This window comes from Pangasianodon hypophthalmus, chromosome 28 (genome assembly GCF_027358585.1).
Source record: "Pangasianodon hypophthalmus isolate fPanHyp1 chromosome 28, fPanHyp1.pri, whole genome shotgun sequence".
NCBI lineage: Eukaryota > Metazoa > Chordata > Actinopteri > Siluriformes > Pangasiidae > Pangasianodon > Pangasianodon hypophthalmus.
Window position 1 is genome coordinate 8,617,893 of NC_069737.1, and position 24,353 is coordinate 8,642,245.

Consider the following 24,353-nt stretch of genomic DNA (forward strand, 5'->3'; position numbering starts at 1 on the left):
GTAGCTTTTCCAGTAACAAGTAGCAGGGTAGCAAGACAAAAGACTACACCCCATTCTCCCTTTTCACATAACCTGTTCAACTGTGGTTCCAAAATTATCAAAATAGATAACTATTTTGACGGAGCATGACAGCTGACCTCAGATGTTGGTTTAGAGTAATAGCTAGCATCAGCCAATGTTAAATAACAAGCAATGGTGACAAGCATCATTATTCATATCGCAAAAAAACGCCCTAAGATAGCTATGTTATACTGTTTCCTGTATGCGCATTAATGTTAACTAGCCAGCTATTTCCAGATACAAACAAACCAAGACCAGTAAAGTGAGCCCTCTCTGTACCTGTTTTTTTTAATTAATTAATTTATTTTGAATGTCCGGAATATCCTATTTAAACAATTGTCTCCATTGTCTCAATTCTGTCCTTGTTCTTTGGCTAATGACAATGTAGCATTGCATAATTTCATACTAACAATGATTTCTAATAATGGTGGAAAGAAAAGGGCCTAGGAGTTGAATAAGATTCTGTCTGTAAGTGTGCAGTGTTGTTGTTATTATTGGGCTGTGTTTGCCGGACTCCAGCTGCTTCCTGCCCCTGCATGTGAGAAATTGTTGATCTTTCTGTTCCTCAGTGCTGTGCCAGAGTCATCTGGCCAACCAAACCAACAAATCTGGCATTGGGTCAAAAGAACCATCCAGTATGCCCTCCTCTTTCAGGAAGAGCTTCCATGTTATATGGTTTGGAGTCAAAGGGCCCAGGAACCTTCTAGTAACTGTGCTGGATTGTATTGCATAATGCTAGAGGTATTATTCATCCTCAAAGGCACTACCCACTTGCTGTTAGCATGTTTACTGGTTGTTGGCCTGTGTTATGATCTAATTCAATTTTGAAGGTATTGCAACACAAGTATTTGCAAGAAGTTGGAAGGAAAGAACCGCCATTATGGATGGTTGTATTAGTACCTGGGATTGCATGAAATGTTAGTGTTACATAAAGGGGAAACGCTATGGTTTAGTCTTCCCATTCATCATAAGGTCACAAGTTAAAAACTGCACTATCCAATAAACAACTGTTCTACTGTTCTACTCTGAAACACTTTGTGAATACAGCATTATAAATATATCTTTTATATTCGCACTATCCGGTGTCACCTAGAACAGGATGGGTTTCCTTTTGAGTCTGGTTCCTCTCAAGGTTTCTACGTCATGTTGTCTCAGGGAGTTTTTCCTTGCCACTGTTGACTCTGGTTTGCTCATTTGGGATCTAAATTTACATCCAATTTAATTGAATATCTGTTCTCCCATAAGGAACCCAGGATCTTAACTACCACAAACTATAATTTGTGAAGAAGAGAAATTTCTCCTATACTCAAAACAGCAGTCCCTGGAGGTTTTGTTAATCTTTCTCTGAAAATTTTGACAGTTTCTGATATCCTTCGAGTCTGGATTCCTCAAGTTTCTCAGTGTAAATTGATGACCTGGGCCTTCATGCAAACCTGTGGTGTGTGCCCTGGGTGTGGATAAGAAGATGCTAACCTCTGTGATGGCTTAAGGTTTGGTGTGACATTCATCCATCTTTGTATGAAGGTTACATTTGGCTTGTAACTAAATGGCAACAGATTTGTCACATTTTTCGTGAAATAAATTTTCTACCAAATATGATAGAAACAAGATTTTGGAGGTCTTCTGAAAGAAAAAAGTGGGTGTGATACAATTAGAAAATTTTGCCAGTAAAATCATCACCAATCACTTGAAGTGAATGCGTTAGTTAATTGTTCTCATATGGATCTCCAGTATCATAGCTATCTGTCTTTCCCAAGGCCCAAATTGAAGTTCCATTTGGTTGATAGAAGGCATTTGTATGTGAACTGCTCATGTAGACCAGTGAAGCATCAAAGCATCCCAAAAATTCCACTGGCCATGAAAAGGTCAACAGACCGTGGATCATTCGGAATGTTAATTCTTCTTGTCCATCTGAGATGCTCTGGACCTGATTTTATTTTAGGTCATGAACTGGAGAGAGGCATTTCTGTAGTGGCGCCAGGGAAAGATTTCTGTTTTCACTTTGAAATTGATCTTCACTGTTCCTTAGTAAAGGCCATGTTTGGGAAGCCTTATCTGTCACTAAAAGCCAAATAAAAGAATTGAAATTCTGAAAAGATCAGATCTCTGGGAGTAGGAAAGAAGACAAATGGTTTCATGATGCAACACAAAATTCTAGTTTCCCCTAATCATGTGTAGCAACTCGACATGTGTCATAAAATATCCTGTTAATACTCCTTTAGGAGCTGTATTTGCTTTGTCATGTAGAGTGCTAACACTTTTAAACGTGTTTAAGGTTCGAGTGAAAGTATCCCCTCAAGGCTAATACATGACAGGCACGTAAATTGATGTGAAATGTACAAGATGGTTATACTTCACATATTTTGTCCATGCTTATAGTTTTTCCAGGGAATAGTTGCAGTATTCAAGAAATTGTGTAAACAAGATGACTCAAGTCATTTTTTGGACAATATCCCTCTTTCCATTACAATAGCTGAGTGAAAACACAAACCAAATGCCCCCCAGTGTGGTGAATACAGCTAGTTCTATCATGTCAGTGCATATCTGGTGGAAAAAAAGAACATTGCATGGGCGTTGTAGCCAAAAAACAATTGGCATGAGGTTTGAGGTTTCATGGAGAAAAGGACACAGGGCAGCTGGATATCCTCTGAATTCCATTACAGTGTAAACGGATGTGTTTAAAACCATAGGGCAAGGGGGGAGCGTCAAAGCGCAGATTGACAGTTGTACGTCAAAGGAAGTTACTTATGACTCACCACACTAGGATCATCAGTAAAGACATTTAAACTAGCTTCTTCAGAGCTACTGATTTTACTCATTTAAATATTGTAGCATGCCTATTGTAGGTTTGCTTCTTTGTTTGTCTAGCTGCGGTCTAATACATTACAGACAATCCATTTAACTGAACAGTACTATACACTCACTGGCCACTTTATTAGGAACACCTATACACCTGCTCATTCATGCAGTTATCTAACATGCCAATCATGTAGCAGCAAAGCAGTGTATAAAATCATGCAGATGCAGGTCAAGAGCTTCAGTTAATGTTCACATCAAACATCAGAATGGGGAAAAAATGTGATCTCAGTAACTTTGACCGTGGCATTGTTGTTGGTTCCAGATGGGCTGGTGTGGGTATTTCAGTAACTGCTGATCTCCTGGGATTTTCATGCACAACAGTGTCTAAAGGTTTACACAGTATTGTGCAAAAAAACATCCAGTGAGCAGCAGCTCTGCAAGTGGAAATGCCTTGTTGATGAGAGCAGTCAGAGAAGGTAACTCAAATAACCACTTGTTACAACCATGGTGAGCAGAAAAGTACCTCGGAATGCACAACACATCGAATCTTGAGGCGGATGGGCTACAAACACATCAGGTTCCACTGATGTCGGCTAAGAACAGGAAACTGAGACCACAGCGGGCACAGGCTCACCGAAACTAGACAGTTGAAAAGTTGTCGAAGATGTTTGCTGCAACATGCATCTGCAAGGTTAGAATTTGGTGTCAACAGCATGAATCCATTGACCCAACCTGCCTTGTATTAACTGTTCTTTTGGCACACATTGGGCCCCTTAATACTCATAGAGCATGGATTGAATGCCACAGCTTATCTGCATTTTGTTGCTGACAATGTGCAGCCCTTTATGGCCACAATTTACCCATCTTATATTGGCTACTTCCTACTGAATCCAGTAGAGTGCCTTTGGGATGTAGTAGAATGGAAGATTCACAGCATGAATGTGCAGCTGACAAATCTGCAACAATTATGTTATGCAATCATGAAGAATTGAGGCTGTTATGAGAGCAAAGCGGGGTCCAACTCAGTATTAGTATGATGTTCCTAATAAAGTGGCATATATTTTAAAAAATGAATTTATATTAGTAGCTGAATGGCTAAGACAAATTAAGACAGAGTAGAATTTATCCATGTCATTTAAACAACTGACTTGATTAAATGAAACATTAGCACTAGAAAAAAGGGGGAAAGGAACAAATTGGGGGAGAGAGAATACTCTTCACTTTTTCCACAAACATTCACAGGGCTTGCTCACGCTATCCGAGCACTTCCCTCCTCTCTTTTCCTCCTCTCTCCTGGTGGCCGAGTGGGAGGTCAGCCCAGGTTTGGGAGCTTTTGGGAGGCGCAAATGGAACGAGGACCAAGTGGGGCTTTGAGCTCTGTTTACTCAGACTTAAGACTCCAGGTGGGGCCAGTGGCCAAAATATGACATCACTCTCACACGCTGTGTGTGTGTTTGTGTGTGCGTGTGTGTTTGCCATGCTGCTGTGTCCCTTGCCACTGTTAAATGAGATACACAATAGCTGATTTCAGATACAGCCATATGAGTTCTAATAAACCATTTCGGGTTTCTGTGTATGTTGTAACATGGCATGTAGGGATTGCAAGACTATTAACTTTTTCTAGTCGACTGGTAATCCGAAAGGTAATCAACTAGTCATCTTTTCTATAGCTAAAGCAAAAATATTTAGGGCATTATTAATTTTAGGCCAATTTTGTGCAGGATTAGACCATTTGAAACATTTACCACTGCACCATATAAGTGATATAACATCGATTATCTACATTATATATTATGTAAATTATATATAATCTACATTATATTATACTATACATTATATTGTGTGTGTATATATATATATATATATATATATATAAATATATATATATATATGTATATATATATATATATATATATATATATATATATATATGTATATAATATACATATCTCACACACACACACTCACACGTCAATCAGCCATAACATTAAAACCACCTGCCTAATATTGTTTAGGTCCCCTTTTTTTTCCCCCACCAAACAGCTCTGACCCGTCGAGGCATGGACTCTGGTGTCTGGCACCAAGACGTTAGCAGAAGATCCTTTAAGTCCTGTAAGTTGTGAGGTGGGGCCTCCATGGATTGAACTTCTTTGTCCAGCACACCCCACAGATGCTCAATCAGATTGAGATCTGGGGAATTTGGAGGCCAAGTCAGCACCTTGAACTCTTTGTCATGTTCCTCAAACCATTCCTGAACAATTTTTGCAGTGCAGCAGGGCATTTTATCCTGCTGAAAGAGGCCACTGCCATTAGGGAATACCACTGTCATGAAGGGGTGTACTTGGTCTGCAACAATGTTAGGTAGGTGGTACATAACATCTATATGTACAAAGTAACACTCACAGGAATGCCAGAACACAAGGTTTCCCAGTAGAATATTATAGAGAGTATCATATTGCTTCCGCCGGCTTGCCTTCTTCCCATACTGTATCCTGGTGCCATCTCTTCCCCAAGTAAACAACGCACATACACCCAGCCATCTACGTGATGTAAAAGAAAGCATGATTCATCAGACCAAGCCACCTTCTTCCATTGCTCCATGGTCCAGTTCTGATGCTCACATGCCCATTGTAGGCACTTTTGGTGGTGGACAGGGGTCTACATAGGCACTCTAACTGGTCTGCAGCTACGCAGCCCCATACACAGCAAGCTGCAATGCACTGTGTGTTCTGACATTTTTCTATAATAGCCAGCTTTAACTTTTTCAGCAGTTTGTGCTACAGTAGCTCTTCTGTGGGATCAGACCAGACGGGCTAGCCTTCACTCCCCATATACATCAGTGAGCCTTGGGCGCCCATGACCCTGTCACCAGTTCACCAGTTGTCCTTCCTTGGACCACTTTTGGTAGGTATTAACCACTGCGTAGTGGGAACATCCCACAAGACCTGCCATCGCATAGCCATCACAACTTGGCCCTTCAGATCCTTATGCTTGCCCATTTTCCCTTTATCCAACACATCAACTTCACTTCGAGAACTGACTGACTGATATATATATATATATATGCACACACACATACACACACACTCCTAGTCTAGTCTGACATGACTATAGAATTGTTTCCATCTCTTCTGATATATTTCCAGTCTTAAGTACAACTAGCTATGTTTAGCAAAAAATTATCCCATTTCTTAGGTATTTGCTACACAGAGTGGGGGTAAGTGCAGATCACCCAAGATCTTCTTGAACATATGAGAAGATTGAATATGGTTAGGGCTGTAAAAATCTCTTTGTATGCAGACCTGGTACAGTTACCTGGTACAAGTAGATCACATCATAAAAGAAAGACAGAGAAGCAAGAGCCAGATTGAAAGACCATATTTTTAAATCTCTTCTTAATTCTTTTTCAGTTAAACCAAAGTCTCCAGTGATATCACTGATGCAGATCCTATAGTTTAATTTGATTATGCAATCAACAGCCCGACATGCTTCTCCCAACCCGATATGTTTCTCCAAAATGCCTTTGGAGAAACTAAAAGTGGATAGGCTAGGTAGACATTGTCCAATCAGTGAACAAATTACATTACAATTACACAAAAGGACTTCCATACATCAGTTTAATCATGTCAAATGTTACTGGCAAGTAAACGTGTGTTTATTGTGCATAATGTAAGATGGTCTCTTCCTGTAAAGGTAGTAGGTTCTTAGCCATATTTGAAGATGAAACGTGCAAGACTGCTTAATGAAAGCTACAAGTCTGGGTTGTGATACTAGGTTATGCTAGATTAGGTTACCATAGCATACATTAGGTTAGGTTACCTTAGGCAAGGTAAAGTAAGGTTAGGTTAGGGTAGGATAAATGAAGTTTTAAATTATGTTTAGGAGGTTTTTCACTTTCATTGTGTAAGTTAACTTGGTTACCATTCTGTAATATATGAACACTAACATTATGGAAAATGACAAAGTCACCATTAATCTTTTGCAGTTCATCCTTCTTAATGTAGACTACCAACACCACAATCTTTTTTTCTATTTAATCTTAAAGTAACTTTTTATGTTGACATCGGAATGCATTTTTTCACTCGTCTCAACAAGTATATCAGCAATTTATCCGGAGCGTTTGGTCTGAGAACCTGAGCGTTTTGGAAGCTCCAGTGTAACATGAGCAGTTTTCATTGCACTTTGAACTCAGGCCAAGGAATGAAGCAGGTGAGTGTGCAGGAATAAAAGACACGAGTTCAGTTTACTTACTGGTATTCATCCTAGTGATATCGATTAGATCTGAATTTTTGGTGTACAATCTTTTCATCATTATTTATACATAAGAAGAGCATACATTTACTTTTGTAGAAGTCCCCTCAAGACCCCTTGAGTAGAATACTAAAGAACCCATAACAAAGAGGATCTCATTGTTGACTTCAGAAAGTGCATGATGTGTAAATGGAAACAGTTACTGGCTTGAGCTTTCTAGGGCTGCAGATTTCTGATGACCTTTGCAAAGCGTACATGGAAAAGACTTCGAAGGATTAGATCCAACTTCCTGTACTGAGTGAAAGTGCACTCACTATGCATCAGATATGTTTCTATTCAAATGTTCTGCAAACTGTGAAAGTATATTTCAATGGACTAATAAAAAGACTAATAAAAAAGACATTCAAACAAATACAGACTGTCAAGGAGACACACTCTGTACGTCATTATTTATGTAAAACATCTGTTTGCATCACTATTTATTAAATCTTCTTTTTTTCTCTTATTGGCAGTTGAGGAAGTTGATTCAATAATGCTAAAATAAAAAAACACCCCAATTCATTGTTTCTGGCTCATAAGACTAAATTTGTTGTTGGTAAATCTGCACTGTCAAATGATTGTGTGTTGACACACACCTTGGGTGATGGTAATTGTTGTGTTTGACTTATTACTTATACTCTTATACTCTTTTCCCCAAGTGACAAACTAGTTCACTTAAAGTATACTAAACTAGATTATGCTACAACACACTTTAATGCATTTGCAGCTAGAGGTGTCTGTGGGACTGTATTTAATCCCATTCCCACCCACTTCTAAATTAATTCTGACCAATCCCACCTACTCCCGCAGACACTACTGATAAATCACACCCGCTCCCATAGAATGTTTGACCAGTCCTGCCCTTTACATGAAAGTTAGAGTATACTATGTATCTGGCATAGGTACAGAATCACTGGCGACAGTGGAGTCAGCACTCCATATGGGAGCCATAGCAGCAGAGTATTGAATTGTTTTTACTGTAGGTGACAGGGCAAATACAATTGCTGGTGCCTGATGAAACACTCTGTGCCACCTGTTACTAGGACCTGGACAGGTATGTTGTGAACAAGCTCAGGAGGAACCCATTCATCACCTTCTTCTGTTTGAAACATGAACCAGATAGGCGGCAGGTTACCTTTAGGCATCCTTATCACACTATTCCCTCAATGTTGGGATTCAGAAATAGCACCAGTGAATGGATGAAACTGTGCAGGACGCATTAGTGTGGGCCACATTGGTGCCACTGAGCCAGCCCAGAACACTAAAATGGTTTACTGCCAGATCAGAGCATGGCCACATTTTCAAGGCACAGTTCACTGAAATCATATACGAAAATATGGGGTTGACAAGTGGCTCCCCTCTGCTTCTGAAATGCTGGAGCTTGATAACATCAGAACAGTGCCTACAGTTCACCGCTAAACATGGGGTCCACCCCACAAAGGTATGAGACCCATGCCATCTAGCTGTAGAGTAAACTGTTAAATGGTTAACTTGGCTGGTTCTTTTTAAGATATCAATTCCAAAAAAGAGAGGTGGAATCATCCCCATTCTAGATCTGAGAAATGTAAATGTCTTTTGCATTGCAGAATACAGGGCCATCTCAATTATGGATGTGGTCGTGAAATTCCAAGTGGCCACACATCTCCCATATAGAGTACAGTGTCTGCGTTGGGGGCCAGAGTTCAAACACTGAGGCTGCACCCACCTTTCCTGACCAAGATCCTGGCATCCCAGCACATGAATAAACTTACAGTATCGATCTGTTGATAGATAAGAATGTGCCCATGTTCCCAAACCCTGGTTCCAATGAGAGCTCTCAAGAGCTATGTCGGGATGATTACCAGCTTGCGAGTCACTGACCAGATATCTGTGTGTTTTAGGGAACACCATAAAGCAGCTCTGCAGTCTAAAGACAGGTTAGCCTACTGAGTAAAGGAAGTGATTGCATAGGCTTACTCGAACAGAGGTAAAGAAGCTCCTTCTTCCATTAAATGTTATTTCAAGTGTACTATGGCTACCTCCTGAGTGGAATTAAGTGAAGCCTCACCATGGCTCACCATCTCACCTTCTACCCTTGAACAAATTTTACAGACTAAATGTTGCTTTATTGCAACCCATGTGCTCTGTGGTGAGCTCTCTATCTTCCTCAATAGAGAGCAAAATCAGCAATTCCTATCTCAATCTCAATTCTCGATCATACCAATACTGTTTCTGAGAGTTGTTCAATATAGTCTGGGGGTCACACTATTAGGACGTTATTGTGATATGTCTCTACCAGTTCTAAAATGGAAGTTTCCTTATGTGACTGTGGTTCTTCATATAAGTGGAGGACTACCAGAACACTTTCATCACTTGGCTCTATGAGAAGTGCCAGAAGAAAAACTTTGACAATTGATATGGGGGAATCTTAGATAGGCTAACTTTGGGAGGTTTTGGTCAGAACCATGGTTACACACATAATCTCACATTTTCGGCCTCAGCCCAGTGTCAAAACTTGTGGAAATTTCTGGTGTTTCCATTTCCATTTTCAGACACAACACTTGTTTTCTTCAAACAAGCAAGAGTTAGCTACCTAATGTAAACTGAATGTTGTTTGTGCGTTTGCATATAACTCTTTTTAGGTGTATCCATACTGTATGCATGTAAGAACATGTGCATGGACTTGTATCTTGGCCAGCTTTATAGAGAATGAAATTAATCTTCACTGAAGCATGACGGATAACCTCAGGAGCCTCCCCACACAGTCAAGCCACCACTAGGGAGAAATATGATCAGCCTCATTGAACGTCCCACCACACCCTTCTATGGGCTGGAAAACCCTGATCTGCTGTCTGCATGAAAATGGAATCTATTGCAATATGTTGTTAATATATTACAGAATCTGTATAGAATGTACTGTAATAAATTTTCAATATATTACATTTTTAAAGGATGGAGACCTAAGATCCAAGAATTAGCCTACCGTTTCCCTTCTTGTATGGCCATAAAAGAGGTACCCCATCCAACATAAAGTATGAATTTAAGAAATTCTCACCATAGTTCCTCAAAGATTACACTGTATATAAAAATCTGTACAGATGGTCCAGAATGTTGTACAGTTCAAACCTCAAGGTGGATATTTAAACACAAGAGGAAGTTTCAGCAGAGATATGTGTAGTGTCTTATGTAATATCCAATAACTATAATCTAATGTATTTTTCCAAACACCTGATATAATACATGCACTCATTCACTCACTCGCTCACTTACTCATTAACATTCAGTAACTACTTTATCCTGATCAGGGTTATGGTGGATCCATAGCCTATCCTGGGAAAACTTGGCGTGAGGCAGGAATACAACCTGGATGGGATGCACATACATACACAATCACACACTCATTCACACACAGAGGCAATGTATTTTAGCCAAGCTACCTACTGACGTGTTTTTGGGAGGAAACGAAGAACTCACAGGGAGAACTTGTATAGAAACCCCACACAGACAGTAACCCAAGCTCGGTACCCTGGAGCTGTGAGGTGGCAATGCGTCCCGTGGCTCCACTGTGATGCCAAATTTCTTTTGGTGCATGGCTAAATAATATTTAATAAATATTTGTGTGTGTGTGTGTCTGTGCATGTTTGCATGTGTGTGCAGATATAGACGAGTGTAATACAGGCAGACACACATGCAGTGCAGATCAGACCTGCTATAACACTCGAGGATCTTTCCTGTGCCAATGTCCACCAGGCTACCAGAAGAATGGTGACCAATGTGTGGGTGAGAATCCTGCTTTTGTAAACCATGTTTCGATGGTTTCTGTTTTGGCTCTGTCTCTTTACTGACATTGATTTGTTACCATGATGTGTTCACCTGTTCTTTGTTTCGCCTTGATTAGGTTGTGTATTCGTGCCTTGTCTTTCTGAAGTTTTAATGAACTCTTTTATTAAGCATCAATTCTGAACCTTATTCATAGTTTCACATTTCTAGTTTTATGTTTCCTTCTAGTTTTGTGTTTGACTCTTGCTTGCTTTGTCCTGTTTCTTATCCTGCATTAAACTGTTTGCCAGTATTTCGACTCCTGCAATAGACTATGTTAATATGTTTTGGATTTGCTCTACTAAACTCAATGCTGAGTACATGCCTCTATTGAAATGTTACACCAAATGTCACCAGATAGGGTAATAAAAATACACACCCCAAAAGTGACCAGATGTTCTAACTAGTGCGCATATGTTAGCTTGCTAGCTTGCTAATGTTAGCTCTTTGTGCTGGTCTTTGTGCAACCTAGCTCGTAACATCGGCTTACAAGTTTGTGTTGAATGTGACGCTGTACACTCTTTCACATAGTTCTGGATAATTGTGAGAGTCATGTTGAAATGATTGTAATGGTTTAATAATTATGCCAACAGAGTCATGAACACTTGGTCAGACAACCATACTAATAATTAATAATTCTCACTAATTAATTTGCGCAAGAGAGATTTGCCCACAATATCAGGCAGTGTACTTGCAATAACATATTTCTACAAATCACATATTTTTGTTTTCGATTTTTAGCTTATTATACAGTTCTACAGTTTACTACCTACTATCGGTTATTCAGTAACTACAGTGAAACTACTAGGGAAAGTATAGTCCCCTCCAAAAGTACTGGAATGGCAAAGCTAATTTTTTAGTTTTTGCTATACAATAAAAATTTTGGGCTTGAGATCAAAAGATGAATATGAGAAGATAGATATAGATCAGAATTTCAGTTTTCTTTTCCTGATATTTTCATCTAGATTTGTTAAACAACCTGACATCTTTTTAAAGAACATGACATCTTTTGTTTGAACCCACCCATTTTTCCTGTGATCAAAAATATTGGTACGTGTGACTGACATGTCCTGTTAGATTGATTCTTTAAACATTTAATAGCTCTGAATGTCTACTCTTGATGTGAGCCCTTGGTTTTGAATGTGAAGACCGTATGTGTTGTTAAAAAAGGATAAACCAACGTGAAGACCAGAGAGCTGTCTATGGGAGAAAAGCAAGCCATTTTGTACTTTTGGAGGGGACTATGTAGTTGAGAATGAGTCATGCAAATCTCGGACAAAAATACTGCTAGACTACGATTATTATATTACTATATTGTATAATTTTGCATGATAAGTCCAGTAAGGAATAAAACATGAGGGAATGTTGACATGAAGCGGTGTTACTGTTACCACCCTGAGGTTATTTTCCATTAACGGCAGGTCCCGAAGTGATTTGCCAATGATTACATCTTTTAATGTGGTGCTTTATCCATTTAGAGTTACATTTAATTTTGTGGCGCGTACGCAATACAAGTTAGTCCCTGTTATCACTTACGTTATAGCCGCTATAAACAGTAGTTCCCTCACCAGTCCTTTTTACTCTCTTGAAGATATTACAACAACAAAAACAATAATAATAATAATAATAATAATAATAATACAAAAATGCAGCTTTCCATATTGCCAATAAAAAACAGAAGGCGCAAAGTCCCCCCTAAAGACTTTACCATGGCGGAAAACTTACTGACTGTTACAAAGAACTGACACTGGAGTCTCCTTCCATAAATGCTAAATGAACATGTTTTTACGGAAAGCTTCACCATATCAACAGTTACGTATATGTTTTTCCTTTTTAAATAACAACAGATTAGCCTTAGTTTATGCGATCACCCACCATACAAATCCCAGTGAATTAATATAGACCTGTCATTTGAATTACAGCCAGCACTACTGTAAGAGCTGCTCTTATGGAAAATTAATCAACATCTACTAACCAGGTAGAATCGAGACTTTAAAAGTGCTGTAGTATAAAATTATATAATACATACATATATGACATATTTGCTATTTACAGAATAGCGTGTCACAAACACTCAACACTGGATAAATTATTTTTTTGGACAGTCTCTGGGAACACTGTCAACAGAACATGTTTGTGTGTGTTTATGGTGTGTATCCACAGATAGAGATGAGTGCCTCATGTCACACTATTGCATGCACAGATGTGTGAACGTCCCAGGATCCTACTACTGCGAATGTAATAGTGGCTACCAGCTTGCCAGCAACAACCACAGCTGTGTGGGTGAGTGATTCAATCCAGTGAATCTGATTCTGCACACAAACAGTGTGTTAAGCTAGGGTCAACTTGTAAAAATGCGTGAGGGGAAAAAGAGAGGTAGAGATACGCCTCAAAATTTGCATCATTATCCAAAGAAGAACCAAAGAAGAGACAAAAACAAGAATTTAGGTGTAAAATGTACATATAAATAAAGAAAAATGCACTTCTCTAATATGTAGAAAAGTGTCCCGAGTTTCAGCCAAACCTGCAAAGCCATTTTCAAATGGCCTTTGTTTACACTCTTAGGACATCTGTTAGTAACTCGTGGCCAGGCTTTTTTTTTCCCAATCTCTTGCACACTAAGGATGGGAAGAGGAAAAACAGAGGTGTTGAATTGTAATTACTCTTAGAGAGAGAGAGAGAGAGAGAGAGAGAGAGAGAGAGAGAGATACTATGTAGACTGGTTTTATTAATCAGGTAAAACCACATAGAAAAAAACTAGTACACTTCTCAGCAGTGACGGCTGGTCATTATGTTAGACAAGAGACCTAAAATCTAATATCTATCAATAGATCAATAGTGAAACTATTTGTGTTGATCAGTGCATTATATCACGATGACACAAACAATTAAATATGTGATTTCTAATTTAAAGTGTTTCAAGCTGGATTCATGCCTCCAAATACCAAACACAGTAAACAGAAAAGTAGCCCCTTGGTACAAACTAAAAAAAAAGAAACACCATTTACTTTGTATTTTGATTGTACAATGTGTGCCCAATGTATATAATTTTAGTTTCTTCTCCAATGGCATTTTGGATAAAAGAATGATACACAATCCACCTTGTTCATGTTCATTATCAATGTGATTGTATTTTAAATGTGCCTTCTAAATCAGTGCTGATGACATGTTACAACTGTCACTGATAGGCTGCATGAATCTACAGTCTGGACTAGAAAGAAATCAGCCCCAGCCTCGCTTCTTCATAGCATTCTGTGTATTTTTCTTAAAACCATTGGGGGTGCTGTTGCACTTGGTTCCATGCCCTACATGTGCTTTATTATAGAAGGATTAATACCGCTCAAACATGCAGAAACAAGCCACATTCATGATAATTTGATTATATATTATTTGTATGTATAGTATGTGTATATGTATGTACCAAACTGACTCATCACAAAAACACATTTTCCATGGAAAAATTCATACTAGAATACTGGCTACTTTATCAATGCTTTATGTTGTGCGTCAGTGCAGTAGTCTACCCATTCTAGTTATTTTTATTTACAGCAATATGAGACCAACAATGTTTTGTTTGATGTTATTTTTAAATATTACAATGATAGTGATGATGGCTGTATATGTGGAAGGGACATACAATGGATATAAAAGTCTACACATCCCTGTTAAATGGCAGGTTTTTGTGATGTAAAAAAAAAATGAAACTAAGTTAAACCATGTCACCTTTATTATGAAACTGCAACATAAAAATCAAATGACAAACACCCAGAAATGTTTTAGGGGGAAAAAGAAGAAAAGAAAAGCAAAAACTTCCAATACCCAGCTTGCATAAGTGTGCACACCCATTTAGAATTGGGAATGTGGCAATGTTCAGAAACAACCAATCACATTCAAACTTAGGTTTAATACTAATTAGTATACACCTGCCCTCAATAAAAGTGACTGATTAACCCCAAAGAAAGTACAGCTGTTCTGTTAGGGTTTTCATGACATCATCTTGGTAACATCCAACTGGAAAAGCCATGGGCCGCAAAGCGCTTACAAAGCAGGTACGGGATCTCATTGTTGAAAAATATCAATCAAGAGAGGGTTACAAAAAAATTCCAAGGCATTGGATATACCATGGAACACTGTAAAGATAATAATCAACAAATGAAGAAAATATGTCACGACAATGACATTACTAAGAACAGGACGTCCCTGTAAAATTGATGAGAAGACTAGGAGAAATCAGCTCAGAGAGGCTGCCAAGAGGCCTACAGCAACATTAAAAGAATTGCAGCAATCTCTGGCAAGTACTGGTTGCTTTGTACATGTGACAACAATCTCACAAATTCTCCATATGTCTGGGCTACAGGGTAGGGTGGCAAGACTGAAGCCCTGAAAAAAAAAAAAACATCCAATCTCCCAAAACCATGTGGAATAATGTGTTATGAGACTAAAGTTGAACTTTTTGGCCGTAATAACAAAAGATATGTTTGGCCCAAAAAAAAAAAAAAAAAAAAAAAAACAGCACATCACCAAAAGAATACCATCCCCACGGGGAAGCATGGAGGCGGCAGCATCATACTTTGGGGCTGCTTTTCTTCAGCTGGAGCTGGGCCTTTAAGCAGCGTGGATGGAATAATAAAAAGTGGATGAATAGCTCCAAATACCAGTCAGTTTTGGCACAAAACCTTAAGTCTTCTGCTAAAACACTTAAGATGCAGAGGAATTTTACCTTTCAGCATGACAACGACCTTGAAGCAAACCTCTAAATCAACAAAGGAATGGCTTCACCAAAACAAGATCAGGGTTTTGGAATGGCCCAGCCAGAGTCCAGATCTAAATCCAATCACAAATCTGTGGGGTGACCTGAAGAGAGCTGTGCACAGGAAATGCCCAGCCAATTTGACAGAATGCTTTTAGAATGCTTTTGCAAGGAAGAATGGCAAAATATTGCTGAGTCATGATGTGCCAAACTGACTCTGACCCGAAAAGATTGAATGCCGTGATAAAATCTAAAGGTGCTTCATATTGTTTTTCACTTTAAATTATAGGTTAAAATTTCTAAATAAAGGTAAAAAAAAAGTTCTGACATGATTTTGACATTATTTGACATTATGATTATTTTTCGGTTGGTTTATAATATTTCTTAATGTAGAAGTATGATAAAGATTATTTCTAGATGTTGTTTCTAATTTCAAACAAAAAAGACAATTTCATGCTTCATATAAATACATACATATATATATATGAATATATAACATATAACATATTAAATGTTCATCCTAAACTTTTTTTCCTGCTAATAATCCTGTGATCATTTAGAGAAATTCAGACTGTTGTGGCCTGCTTTATATATATATATATATATATATATATATATATATATATATATATATATATATATATGTCATTAAGATTATGATATATATATATATAATAATCTTAATGATAAATATTAACTACATTTTACTAGATTCAAGATCATTTTTTTCAAAGCAGGCCACAACAGTCTGAATTTCTCTAAATGATCACAGGATTATTAGCAGAAAAAAAGTTTAGGATGAACATTTAATATGTTAAAATACTTTGTTGTTCTTACGAGGACTGTTTAGTGATGTGACGTATCATTCGTTGATTTGTCATTTCCAAGTACTTGTCAAGTACATAGTGTATTAGCTGTGAAGTGCATGCAAAAAAAAAAAAAAAAACAATAAATAATAATAATATATTACAAACAAAATAATGGCAGCAGTAATCTTACTGTGATTTTGGGGCATCCTCACATTTGCAAAGCATTTTTCATATTCATATTAGTTTGTCTTTGTCTCAGCATTATGTCAGTTTGAAGACCACCTGATATGATCTTTGTTTCAGACGTGAACGAGTGTCAGGTGAGTCAGCCGTGTGATCATCAGTGCTACAACCTTATGGGGTCCTTTATCTGCCACTGTCGCCAGGGCTATGAGCTGGCACCAGACTCCGTTTCCTGTTTAGGTGGGTGTGACCTCTTACTGTCGATATCATTGGCTCAAAGTGATCCCAGGCTTAGCATTTCATTTTCATGCCTCCACAGCCAGACTAACAGTCAGAACAAACTGCCTGGCTAGCACCTACTATTTGACACTGTGTGATAATGCATACTAACTACTCATTACACTACTAACTAATAGTTATACTACTAGCTACTATCTGCTAGTCTTTTTCACACACTGTTGTTAGCACTGATTGATATATATTGATATATCTGAGGCAGACAGGGGATATCTTATGGTAGGGGCCTTGCACTGGCAGACTTCTGTAACAGATCCTCTGTTGTAGTTTGCATTTTTTGCATTTCACATGCATTTTTTGCGAACTATTTAGCTGAAGGAAGCTCATCAGCCCAGAGATGATCTACAGGACTAGAGACATTAGATCAAAAAGTGAAGCATTTTCACATTTTATTTGACCTTTTATTTACACCCTTGTCTGATTAGCAAATTGACAATGTGGTTTTTGAAAACCAAATGTTTAAATACTAGTGGACAAAGTAGTATAGTAAGTAAGTAAATTTTATTTCTAGAGCACATTTAATATGACCAAAGTACTGTACAAAGGTCATATTATCAAAAAAACACCCTAAAATAACTATAAATAAATAAATAAGTAAATAAAACTCCATAGAGAAACATATACCAATGAAACTGACACATACAAACAGCAACCATGACTAGCAAACAGCAGGGGACGAGCACAGAGTTACAGACGTAACGGATTGAAAGATTAGTGGGCCGCGAAGGCCAGAGAATAAAAATGTATCTTTAGCCTAGATTTAAAAGCATAAATGGAAGGAGCACTTTTAATGTCAAGTTGCAACTGGTTCCAGAGGCATGGAGCAGCCACTGCAAAGGCTCTGTCACGTTTTAGTTTGAGATGTGACCGTGGGACATGTAAGAGAACTTAAATAGCAGATCTAAGAGACCTAGGAACTGAATGCAAACGTATAAGGTCTGTGATATAAGATGGGGCCTGCCCATTAAGAGCCTTAAAAACAATCAGCAGAATCTTAAACTGAATTCTAAAATGGACAGGGAGCCAGTGAAGGGAGGCCAGAGCTGGGGTAATGTGATCACGCTTTTTAGTACCAGTCAACAGTTTTGCAGCTGCGTTCTGGACCATGTGCAAGCGTGTTAGTAAGGACTGGAGAAGACCTAGGTAGAGAGAATCGCAATAGTTCAGTTGTGATGTAATGAAGGCGTGGATGACTTTTTCCAGATCATGGAAAGACAGAAATGATTTGAGTTTGGAAATAATTCTTGACTGGTAGTAGCTATTTTTAACGATAGAACTGATTTGTTTGTCAAGGCTCAGAGCTCAGAATCAAGGATAACACCAAGGTTAGCTTTATAACACCCATGTATGCTTTATTCTTCACTTCAAATTCAAAACTATTCAGAATCCTTGGCGCTAGTCAGAAGGTAATGTGAAGCACCACTATAAAACAAAACATAACCACTTCGAATTGTCTTTTTTGTTGCCATAAACTAATCAATTATAGTTAAACCTTAAAAGGTAACTCTTGTCCAATTTAGTCATGTTAGTCACTTATCCAGATTTTTGTAAGCAAGGAATTGGGGGTGCAATGAATGTATGATGGGCTGCCTTCATTTGATGTTGCATTGTATGATAATTAAAAAGAATTTATTAAAGAAATTAATACTTTTGATTGCTGAGCACATAATGGCAAAGATATGACCACTGCAGGACACTCAATGGCACCATAGTAAAATAATAATAATAATAATAATAATAATAATAATAATAAAGCTTTTACCTGGATATCTGCCAGAAAACTTCTTATATGCACTCAGATAATGTTTTGTAAATGTGTTGCCCCATTTTCAGACTGACATTTAACTTTTTAAATGTGTTATTCATGTTGGCCCTGTACAGTTAACTGATTGTTTAGGAAAACATGAAATACATGTTAATAGGATGCATAGTATTATGGGGAAAAATGGATTACAGTCATTGGTGGGTTGATGGAAATCACCCTGACCTCCTTGAGGATCATTTATTTGAATGCATTGCAGAAGCAAACTCAAATCAATGGCTGAGGCAAATTCTACTTCAGAGATTCATATTCCAATATTTGGAAAATGTATTACAGTAGATGGATATTGTCTACATGATATCTTAATGATTCTGCTCCTGGAGCATTTGATGCCCTTATATGTATATAACCAATATGTGATGTAATGAAGTTGTACTATACGTAGCCTAGGCTATGTCATGTCCATCTTATGCTGCCCCTTCCACCCCCTGTTTAGAAATGATATTCTCACTAACACTCAGGCAAATGCTGTGCCTGTTCTAAACGGCTTCCTTTTCTCGTTTTGCTTCCAGACATTGACGAGTGTGCCTTCTCCCGCTACATGTGCCAATACGCCTGCGTTAACAGCCCTGGAGAATATTCCTGCACTTGCCCTGAAGGATATGAGCTCCAGGGAACAAGAACGTGTCAAGGTACTTGGCCCCTGCTTCTCTTTGGGAGTGAAATATGATTATCTCTCCAACCTCCGTGCCCATTTCGGATCCGTATCAAAATTGGACATGTCAGTGCTGAAGGAGATATATAACGGAATATGGGCTCGGTACTCTCAACCAGACTGTCATGGAAAGAATGCGAAAGCTCAGGGTGCGCACAAACAAGGCGTTAGTGTTTCAGCCCCCAAAAGGGAGATTTATGTCTGTGGGGTATTTTTTTTCTAAGAGTTTCAAATGAGGAACAGTGTTATTTTTTCCTCTCCCATGGGTTAGGTGAATAGGTTGGAGAGTGAGTAAGAGTCTCTTGATGAATCTCTGCTGCTGTGTCAGAAATAGTTCCCTTCGTTTCCGAGGGTACTTTGATGGTGAGGAACTGTTTGATGTGTGTGTGTGTGTGTGTGTGTGTGTGTGTGTGCGTACCTGAATAAACTTCAGACTTGCCTGCTGTAAGGTTAGGGATAGCCCATGTATTCCAATATCCCCCTTTACTGTAACAGCGAGACCAGGGGTTTAGTAAGTAAGACTCTGTGGGCTGGTGTGCCAGGCAGAGATTAAGCTTAAGCCTTGATTTAAAGAAGACACACACTAAAAGTTAAAATCCTGGGAAACTGGCATATATGAAATTTGTTTAGCAATAGTTTGGGATTTTTACATACTGGTACTACAGTTATGTTTATACCACAGTGAATTCTCAAATCTGATTCAGAAGGTGTTGATTATTCTCTATAACAGTATGACTCTGACAGTAGTGCTGGGTGCAAAACAAATCACAGGTTTATATTAATTTGTTCATTCTAATACCTTATTGTTTCTATAGCAACAGCTAATAGTCACAGATACTTTTATGGGAGACACTCTAAGGCTAACTATAAATGCATTTAAAAAAATGTGTTTTTATTTAACAAAGAATAATCGTTGATATGGTGATGCTTTTTGTAAGGAAATGTCTGTTTAATAAATTTAAGAAATTAATAAATTGTAATTATTTGCAATTTGTTGTAGTATAAGAAGAATAAAACACTTTGGGACATGCTATTAATGGAAAATAATCAACTTCTGAGTAGTAACAGTAACTCCACTACGCGAAGACTTTAACTACTGGAATGAAAGAGTTTATGTCGTTTCTATAATATATGAATATTTTTCCTCTCCATTTGATCTCAGACATTAATGAGTGTGAAACAGGCCACAAATGCAGCGAGGATGAGATGTGCTGGAACTACTACGGAGGCTTCCGGTGTTACCCGAAAAACCCCTGTCAAGAGCCTTATGTGCGCACATCAGAAAAGTAGGTTCATCTGGAAGCATTTTCACGGCCAAATTTAACAGTTTGCTCACAAGTATTTATGCTCATTTTTATTGACCTCACTTGCTGATAATGCTTTGCTTGCCCTCATGATCTCTGTTAAAGATACTGTTTAAATGCCAAAACATCTTAAACACAGAAACTCAGGGCTAGGAAGTCATTGCTAGCAGCACATGGCAGAAATCAACCTAAACAGAACTAAATAACATGTTCCATGAGGCCAGAAAACCTGTTCTCGGTCTGAAAAAAATGCCATTGATGCATCTCTTATATTGCATATTGTATATTGTGTATTTTGGGAATTGTATTCTTTGTTTTGACTCCAGCACGAAGACAAATTCCACATACACTTGTGCTATAAGATATTCTGATTCTACTTATATCATACGTTGGATAGTTGTACAGGTCTGGTGGTTAGAGTTTTCTTTTTCTTTCCAGCCGGTGTGTCTGTTCATCCATGAGTGCATGCCGTGGCTTGCCACAGTCCATTGTCTACAAGTACATGAACATTCATTCTGACCGTACCGTACCGGCAGACATCTTCCAGATCCAAGCCACCAACATCTATAGTAATACGCATAACACCTTCAGGATCAGAGCCGGCAATGAGGGAGGAGAATTCTTTCTGAGGGTGAGTAATGCTTTACAAATAGTAGCGGTGTAACACAATGCCACAATCTGTATCTGTTTAGTACACCAAATATTCGTATCTGTATCTGTACTTGTCTTCAAACCTGAAATTAGCATGACCTAAATCTTTTTTTTTTTAACAAAAATGTTTTGTATTTATTCTTGCTTGCTCAGTTTTTTTTTTTTTTTTTTTTGTACCTGCCCATAATATATTCTAATAAATTTAGCTGGTTCTATTTCCCAAAATATAAACACACTAGTAGTGCAATTTAAACCACCACAACCCTGACCAGGCGGTTACTAAGGATGCATGATGTAAATGCATCGCTTTAAGTACATTATTCACATTCACATTAATAAATGTGGTCTTTCTTTGTCTGACTGCTCACCCATCTGAAAATAAAAACCTCTTGCGTGCATTACTTTTTTGTGTCCTGTGAGATCCCAATCATCATGTATACCTCTAGTCTTGAACAGATCTGTCTAAAATTTTTTTTACAGCAATAAATAATTAAAAACACAAATAGTGCACCTCCTATTCATATCTGTATTTGTGTCTGTTTAGAACACATTATTTGTTCAACCCAAATAATGTATTTTTGTATTTGCTTATATTCCTAATAACCAGTTTGTACATTTTTCTTCAGTGCATGGGTAATATGTAATATCATACAGCAACTGATCACATTTCCCTGTTTATAGCGTTCCAGCAATGTCAGTGCAATGTTGGTGTTGACCAAGTCCCTAGAGGGCCCTCTTGAGATAATCATCGATCTAGAGATGATCACCCACCACACTGTCACAAACTATCGCACCAGCTCCTTATTACGGCTTACCATCATCGTGGGACCGTTCCCCTTCTAATGGCTGCTGTACTGCCTCTTCACATGTTTAAACATATCCAATATGCTACAATCTAGCTCCCTACCATCACAGTGCCAAGAATTTATGAACTGTGCAAGTTGAGTCTTTCTTTTTATTCTTTATGTTCTGTATAGTTGATCCTGCTCTTCTTTTGGAACGTCTGATATTAATAATGAAATGATATAAAAGGGGTCCACTAGCAGTTAGTTGCAGAGATACAGTATATGTGGCTTTACCTAACCAGAGACTTGTATTGACAACGAAAGTGTGTGTTTAACAGGATATATTGTGACAGTGAGGCAAAGTAAGTCCCAGAGAGACAGGGATTGATGCTAGGTGCTAGTGATAAAAGTTATAGCAGTATAACAATATAATGTCTTCTTTTTCATTCGAATTTCTCATATCGGGTGGATGCCCATGTTGTTCATGACCCAGATCACTACATAATTCTTCTTCAGATATAAGCACCAAGTGGTGAGTGTGTGACCTTGTTATCCTGTGTGAGTTGGACACAAATTAAACTGAAGTCCTCAGCAATTTTTTTTTTCTTTCTTGAACCCTGTCCAGTGGCTCTGTCCCAATATTGACTAAAATGTTCTCAGGCAACACAATTAATGAAGTGAAATCATTTTCAATCTTGGGGACAAAACATTATGTTCTAGGGTATTTTGAACTGCACTTGAGTGTTTGCAGCATCTGTTGATGAGAGAGTTAGGCACTGTTTATGTGGTTGGATGATGCCACTTTAATAAATCTAGATTCATTTCCTTTTCATTTATGAATGTTGCTTTGTAGCTAGTCTCAGTGGCAACATGGCTCTTGAACAATAAATAGCCAGGAAATGATGGCAATGCCACAGTATGGCAAAGCTTTTGAGTGTTTCCCACAAATGGATTAAATGGACTAATGCAGTGGAAAGCACTTGGCCATCTATATTAGTTCCAGTGAGGTTACCCTGGGGGAAAAAAAAAAATCTCTGTTCCCAGGCCAAGCTATCAATCAGCCAAATATTGTGTGTACTTTGAAGATTTGTATGGATGAATGCAGTATGTAGTCATGATCCATGTAAAAGCACGAAATTTGTTGTCTTGTAGCCATGTTACCACTCATTCTATGTGCAGCACTGATGAAGTTGGAATAACCTACTTCAAGTTACCTATGTCAAGCCTTAAGGTATTTTGTCTTTAATTGTAACCTTTGTAGAATATGTAGTTCAATCTCCAAAGTCTAACATGCAGTGCCTTATATATGAATACAGTAATAATTGCAATAGCCAACTATATTTGTATATTCAGTGCCATTCACAGTTTTAAAAAGATAAAGCTCTATGCAGTTGGGAATCTTTTCTTTATTTAAAACTGATTTAATACATAATCATGAATGTTTTTTGTACTCTGAAGCAGAAGAGAATTGTTTTAAAAAATAAAGGTTATATTTAAGATTCATGCTGAGTATTCTTTATTTTTTTATTCTATTATTGTTTTTAGCATCTGCTATATTCAGTTATACCACAGCACTGTACAGTTCTCGAATCGGATTGGTCAGAACCTGGTGATTAATTCTATAACAGGAGCTCTGCATGACGAGATTCTAATAATAGTCTAACAATAAATGGAATGGTGTTATAAATTTAAAAAGGGGTTATTTAAGAAAAATATATGAATCTTATAACAATATGATGTAATCAATATGGTGAAACTTTCTGCATGCTTTCATTTCATATTTATTTATTTATTTTTTTTGTATTATTAATAACTTTATATGTAACTGGTTAAAATAACAGTGTGTCATTGATAAAATCATTGGTAGATTGCTGTGGTGTAAGAGGATTAGAATACTTCATGGCATGCTGTTATTGGAAAATAATCAAACAATTGCAACACACCACCCTGATATTGATTAATTTCCTATAACAGCACACAACCCAAATGTTTTATTCCTTACTTTTTCTTGAATATATCGAAATAAGCAAAACGATTTGTCATAACTGAGTAGCATGCTTGAACCATTAATGCCCTGCAAGACTCCTGAAAACATGTTTTGGCATGCTATTGCACTGGCAGTCATCTACAAGCAAAATTAAGGTACTTCA

General features: G+C 37.8%; 1 protein-coding gene across 3 annotated transcripts in view; it reads left to right on the forward strand.

Moving 5' to 3' along the window:
* Positions 1 to 23,706, forward strand: part of efemp1 (EGF containing fibulin extracellular matrix protein 1) — a 33,971-nt gene extending 10,265 nt beyond the window's left edge. Inside the window, exons 5-11 of one of the 3 annotated variants that reach the window (XM_026943170.3) lie at positions 10,786 to 10,908; positions 13,111 to 13,230; positions 16,810 to 16,929; positions 19,321 to 19,440; positions 20,626 to 20,749; positions 21,206 to 21,398; positions 22,100 to 23,706. In XM_026943170.3, the coding sequence (XP_026798971.3) occupies positions 10,786 to 10,908; positions 13,111 to 13,230; positions 16,810 to 16,929; positions 19,321 to 19,440; positions 20,626 to 20,749; positions 21,206 to 21,398; positions 22,100 to 22,261 (962 nt within the window). In that variant the 3' untranslated portion in view covers positions 22,262 to 23,706. The remainder of the gene's footprint in view (positions 1 to 10,785; positions 10,909 to 13,110; positions 13,231 to 16,809; positions 16,930 to 19,320; positions 19,441 to 20,625; positions 20,750 to 21,205; positions 21,399 to 22,099) is intronic. The other 2 variants (XM_026943172.3, XM_026943173.3) reach the window with 2 other exon arrangements.
* Positions 23,707 to 24,353: the final 647 nt, after the last annotated feature.